The sequence below is a fragment of the Brassica oleracea genome, chromosome C7, assembly GCF_000695525.1.
Source record: "Brassica oleracea var. oleracea cultivar TO1000 chromosome C7, BOL, whole genome shotgun sequence".
In the NCBI taxonomy this organism is placed as follows: Eukaryota; Viridiplantae; Streptophyta; class Magnoliopsida; order Brassicales; family Brassicaceae; genus Brassica; species Brassica oleracea.
In genome coordinates this window covers 28,109,469-28,116,359 of record NC_027754.1, presented here as the reverse complement: position 1 = coordinate 28,116,359, position 6,891 = coordinate 28,109,469, and the positions used below count along the sequence as shown (strand labels likewise).

General features: G+C 36.4%; 1 protein-coding gene across 1 annotated transcript in view; it reads left to right on the top strand.

Moving 5' to 3' along the window:
* Nucleotides 1-1,891, top strand: part of LOC106303003 — a 3,031-nt gene extending 1,140 nt beyond the window's left edge. Inside the window, exons 2-5 of the mRNA XM_013739384.1 lie at nt 96-529; nt 602-911; nt 1,037-1,172; nt 1,278-1,891. Coding sequence (XP_013594838.1) covers nt 96-529; nt 602-911; nt 1,037-1,172; nt 1,278-1,891 — 1,494 coding nt within the window. The remainder of the gene's footprint in view (nt 1-95; nt 530-601; nt 912-1,036; nt 1,173-1,277) is intronic.
* Nucleotides 1,892-6,891: the final 5,000 nt, after the last annotated feature.

Genomic DNA, 6,891 nt, shown 5'->3' with positions numbered 1-6,891 from the left:
GGGGGGGGGGGGGGGGGGGGTGAGGGTTCCTACCTGAATGCTTCAGCGCATCTAAGAGCAAGCTCCTGAATTTTATTCGTGAGAAAGTTCAAAAGAGACTCAAAGGTGGGGGGTCGAAAATACTGTCTCAAGGAGGAAAAGAGATTATTCTTAAGTCTGTGGGGATGGCTTTGCCGGTCTTTGCAATGAGCTGTTTCCGATTGCCTAAAGATCTATGCGCCAAGCTAACGAGCATTATGACTGAATTTTGGTGGGGAGGTACTGCAGAGAGAAAGAAAATTCCATGGGTAGCTTGGAAGAAGCTATGCAAACCTAAAGACATTGGTGGTATGGGTTTTAAGGACTTAGCATGGTTCAATCAAGCCTTGTTATGCAAGCAAGCATGGAGAATCTGGTCTAACCCGCAGTCCCTTCTATCTCGGGTCATGAAAAGCAGATACTTTAAGCAAGGAAATTTCCTTGACTGTCCTCTTTGGTATAGACCATCATACGCTTGGAAGAGCATTGTACATGGTCGTGAGTTACTATCGTAAGGGTTGCTTAAAAGAATCGGGAATGGTCATGTTTGGTATGATAACTGGATCCTTATGCCTACACCTAGATCTCCGAGATATAGAATAGATGAAGTAGACCTTACGCTTAAAGTATCAGACCTTATTGATGAGAGGTATGGAACGTGGGATGCGCAGCGGGTACGTCATTTGTTTTTAGAGGAAGATGCCAATCAGATTCTGGGAATGAGGCCACAAGTTCAATGCCCTGACACAATGGTGTGGGGTTTCAGCAGGAATGGGGTGTATGACTCTCAAAGCGGATACACGTTACTGCATCTCCTACAAACAGTTGAAAATCCAGTTGCTGCACCCTCCTTACCTCCTATTGAGAAAAGACTTTGGTCTAACTTATGGAAGGTAAAGATAATGCCTAAGATCAGACACTTCTGTGGCGAGCACTGGCAGGAGCCTTAGCAGTAGCTGAGAGGCTGCGATCGCGAGGGATCAACGTTGACACAACATGTAAGCTATGTCTTGCACAGCCTGAGACCATTTGTCATGTGCTTTTCCATTGTCCGGTTGCGAAGGAGGTATGGAGATTATCAGAGTTTCCTACTCCAGCAGCTGGTTTCTTTACAAACTCTTTCTTCCTGAACTTTCATCACTTGCTGGAGACATGTAAGAGGAGTCGTCTAGAGGAGAAAACTCGCTTGGTCTTTCCATGGATTCTATGGAACCTATGGAAATCCAGGAACAAATTTGTCTTTGAACACGTACACGCAGGGGCAGATGAGATATGGAAGAAGAGTCAACTGGAGTCTGAAGCTTGGAGTGCTGCCAACGTGGGTGACAAGGAGGATATTGATGAGAATACGGGTGGTTCTGCACTAGCTTGCTGGCAAAAACCGTGTCCAAGTTTCATCAAATGTAACATCGGGTCATCTTGGACAGATGCAAACCGAAACTGTGGGGTTGCTTGGCTGACACGGAATCATTGTGGTGCTCCTCTAATTCACAGCCGTTGCTCGTATTCGATGGTGGCATCGTCGCTAGAGGCTGAGCTGTTTATTTTTTTGTGGGCCACAGAGAGCATATCGACGTTGCGACACGAGAATGTAGTGTTTGAATCCACTTCCTATTTGGCAGGAGAGGCAGTTCTGAGCCCTGATAATTTTCCTCAGTTTCGTGTCCTGATTGACACGATAAGAGAGAAGCTATCTAGGTTACAATTGTGGTCCATAGCTTACGTACACAGCGAAGCGAACCGGTGCGCCGATGCCATTGCTCGTAGTGTCACAAGAGATCATCGCTATGCTTCGTATATTGAGAAAGGTGGCCCTTCTTGGCTTCTTCCTATGATTCGTGCAGATGCAGTTGACACGGTTAATGGGTACTAATGGAAAGCTTGCGTCTGGTTTTCATCTTCTCTGATCCATTTCATTTCATTCCCAACGGAAATGGATGTGAGCAAGGGAGATGATGTTGAGTTTTGTTTTTTTAATTTTGGAGTTTGGGGCCCTGTTGGTTCCACCAAGCTCTGTCTCTTTCGACTATGTTATTCTTTCTTATGAACTGGCTACAAAGCGTTAAAAAAAAAGAAGAGAATCATGGAGAAAAAAAAAGTCATAGTAAGACCATTTAATTAACTATTTAATTGACAAGTCATAATATATTCAGCAGATGAGGTGTCGGTGGTGTTTCTGTTGTTATTTTTTGTGTGATAATTCTGAATCCATAATTGATTGGTTAATTGTGGTTTGCTATATTTTGGTCTCTTAAAAATGGGTTTGTTTGTGCTTCTCATGATTATCATTTGTACCAATGGATTTTGTTAAGGTTTATGTTAGGCTAAATATGATATTCAAGAACCGAGGAGAATAGTGAAAGTGTTAATCTAATTGTTTTTATTATAAATTAACATCTAAATGTATAGTTATAAAATTTCATTTCAAATATTTCAATTCGTTTAAGATTGTTGCCTAGTTGTGAAGAAAATATTGCATAACTAATGTAGGACTTTTGAAGCTCAGTTATATTTGTTTACTATAATGTAAACAATTTGATTTAATTTTATTTTACCTTTCTATTATTTTCTTATTTTTACAGTTTTACTTTAATATTTGTAGTTCTTTGTAAATGAATAATATTATTTTTAATGTTTTTTAATTTAGCTAATTTTCTATATTTAAAATAAAGTTTTTTTTTGAACCAAAAAATACTCAACTAAAAATAAAGATAATGAAGATAGATATATTCTAATACTTTCTTTAATCAATTTTTAAACTTCTAATAATATGATATAATTTAGTTGTTTTTTGAAACTATAATCTGACGATAATATTTTAACTTTTACTTAAAAGATTAACTATTTTAAAATAGAGAAAAAAATTATGTGTAAATTCCAAGACATACTTTATTTTACTTTAACATATTTCAAACGATCATTTATAGAATTCTGATAAATATTTTTAGTGTTTATAATATGTTTTGCATATTTATTTGTATTTTATGTTTACTAATAATATATTAAGCTATCTGACTGATCTTCTTTATATATATAATAATAATACTCCAGAATTATGAATTTTATTGTGATGCTAATTTCCTAGATATCATATATGAATCTAAAGAAGTATCACATACAATAGTAACTATATTTCAATTCTTAGAGTTAAAACTCAAAAACGTTACTAAAAGTTAATAACACCGAAATATTTTATTATAATCTGTTTGATAATCTGTTAGCAGCTTTTCTGATAATATTTTATTATCATCCATCATAGTAGTTTATTTTTTTTTTGTTTATAATCTTTATCTTTCAATATCCAGAGCAAGTTGATTTGTTTATAGAATCATATAGTTTATAGTTAACAAACTGAAATTGCATTTCTTATATATATTAAAAAAAAAGCAATGCAAACAATGAATGCTGTGAGATAAGCAAAGCAAAACAACTAAAAGTTAATAACACCGAAATAGAGGTGGCGTTAATGGTGATTAGCCATGTGTGTTACGCTATTGATGTAGCGTTCATTGTAATTTCTGCAAGATAACCCATTACCCATAAGATTTAAACCATTGCTTGGACACATTTTTTGTAATAAATCAATTTATTTAATCATGATAACACTCACTCAATCTGGACAGTTTTCATGATTGCAGGACATCTACTCTTACGTTAAAAACCAAATTAGACAGAGTTGTGCTTAGATAATCAGAAACGAAATATAACTAAATGAGGATATGTTAAGATGTCCGACAATTGGTCCTGTTTTGTTTCTGTTGGAAACAAGTGTTGGTTCATAATCTAAGCAAAAGCTAATGTATTAAAAATCTATAGTCCAAACAAAAACTATCCGTTTACAAATGATAGTTTGTACCAGTCCCATATTACTTCGATATAATGTGCCATCTATTAAAAGAAGGCCATGTTCATGTTCATTGTTCGACCACTTGAGCGAAGCCTTAACATCCATCCAAATTCCAATTAATAATTAGATTCGAAAGATATAAATTTATGAGCAAATTGGGTCAAAACCCATGAAAGATGCCTAAATTAAGACTTTACCAAAAACAGTAGGCGAATTGAAAAGTTGTAGAAAGGAGTGTATGGTTGATTACGTAATTGCCCTCATCAGTTGCTGTTACGACTTCCGCCGGTTTCACCTACGTAGGATTTGTAGGTGTATCAGAGATTTTTTTAGGTTTTGCTTAGATTATGTGTAGATATTGTTTAGATATTTGAGAATATTATTAGATTTCATCGGTAAACAAAACTTAAACAGTGTGACTACAGATAGCTTCCCTTCCACACACTTTCTGACGCAACCGGCGCATGCCAAAAACGAATCTACCTAAAAGATTTGCCTCCTCTACTTACAAACTAAAATGAACAAACTCCGTTACACGTTGACCAGTTGGGTTGGACATGTAGGCAAATATACTACACGGTTATCAGTAATGTTGGCCATGCAAATATACGAATAGCCATGGTCTACATAACATGTATAAACTTAAGTGTACAAAATACTTTACGCGGTTAACTGTAATTTTGGACTTGGAAATATATTAATAGCCAGGTATTACGATGGCCCGTAAATCCCGAAGGAATGTCCTAAATCCTCAACCTTAAACCAAAAGATTGTTTGTCCCAAGACTAACCGGTCCTTGTAAACATATAGAAAAAAAAATGGTACAAAATAAAATACATGTTTACCGGTAGGGTTGGACGGGTAGAAAATATATTCCACGATTAATCGTACTGTTGGACATGCAAATATAAGACTAAACTCTAAATCCTAAACACTAAACCCAAAACCCAGTAGGTAAATCCTAAACCCTAAACAATATACCATAAACCCTAAACCGTAAGTCGGAAAACAATCCCAGAAGACTAACTGGTCCACATACGTTCAATAATATCAGTTTCCCTTGTAAATACATACGAACTAAAATGTACAAATTCCATTAGACGTTAACTGGTTAAGTTAGACGGGTAGAAATATATAACACGGTTATCTATATTATCATGGACCTTAGATCTCGAAGGAATACGCTAAACTCAAAACCTTCGACCCAAGGGATAAACCTTAAACCTAAAAGGTCAACCATAAACCCTAAACCCCATATACTAAACCCTAAACCCAAAGGGTAAACACTAAATCCAAGAACATAAACACTAAACCGAAAGGGTAAACACTTCGACCATTTACCCTAGAAGTATACCCTAAATCCTAAACCAAATCAATATTAAAGCCTGCAGCCCTATATCGTAAACCTTATACCCAAAGCTTACACAATAAACCATAGGAGAAAGCACAACCCCAAAACCCATAAAAATGTTTGCTTACCGTAAAGAAAAACAATAAGCCCTACACCCCTTACATTAAGATCAGTTCGTACCGTGGATTAATCTTAGAAAAATTATAATCTTCAACAATAAACCCTAAATCCCGCAGGAATACCCAAAACCGTTAACCTTAAATCCAATGGATAAACCCTAAACCCAAATGGTAAACCTTTAACCCCAAAACCTTAACCCTCAACCATAAAAGTAAACTTTGAACTCTAAACAGTAAACCCAAAACGTCAACCCAAAGGGTAAACTTAAACCCTACACAATATACCCTAAACCCTAAACCCTAAACTGAAAGAACAATCCCCGAAGACTAACCGGTCCACGTACGTTCAATACAATCAATTTTGTCTTGTAAACATATACAACCTAAAATGTACAAACTCCATTACAGGTCGACCAGTTGGGTTGGACATGTAGGCAATATGTTACACGGTTATCAGTAATGTTGGCCATGCAAATATACGAATAGCCATGGTCTACATAACATGTATAAACTTAAGTGTACAAAATACTTTATGTGGCTACCTGTAATTTTGGACTTGGAAATATATTAATAGCCAGGTGTTACGATGGCCCGTAAATCCCGAAGGAATGTCTTAAATCCTCAACCCTAAACCAAAAGATTGTTTGCCTCAAGACTAACCGGACCACGTACGTACAATACAATCGATTAGTCTTGTTAACATATATAACTTAAAATGTACAAAATAAATTACACGTTTATCGGTAGTGTTGGAGGTGCAAATATAAATATCACTCTTCACACCAAATGCTATCCGGTTCTCTTATTTTAGAATCTACAAATTTCTAATTTCCTTTAGAAGTTAGAGCAGTGATTTATATTACTTTTTGTTAACATAAATCACTGGGACCTCTTTCATAGTCCCAAATGGTTCTCCCCAGTATGGTTTCTCGGATATGTTCTGGTTGGCTCCTCTTTTCTTGGACCTTTTCCTGAATCTCCACAGTATCGCAAACTCTCGAAGAGAGAACCTAATTGGTTTTCTGGCGAACACGAACCACGCTTCATGCTTCTTTGCAACCTTCAACTGTCTTGAGATGATACATCGACCAAATCTACCAGAAAAAGAAGGCTTATCAGCAAGCTCTACGATTTTTCCAAGAGGAGAAGCCCATATTTTCTCTATTTCTTCGGCCTCCAAGGCGTTCAGAATTTGTCTGATACCACACGGTTTGCGGTACGGTGTCACCCTAACGCCAGTTGGTTCTTCACCAGCCTTGAATATTCTCTCTGGTATAGTACACGGCGGAGCTGCCGATCTCTCATTCTCCATTTTAATGATTATGCATCACCAAAATTTTCTAGGGTTTTTGCTTTGCAATTGGGATTTGCGTTTCAAAGAGAGATATGGGGAGATAGATAGAAGGTCTGTGAAATAGATTACTCTCACAATTGTTTCTCTGACATGGGAAGATTTGCAAATTTTTGAATAGGAATAAGATCTTGCTCAATCCACGTATAAGATTTCAGAATCTCCCTATAAGATATCGGCTACTAAACAATTAGTTTACGTTAAA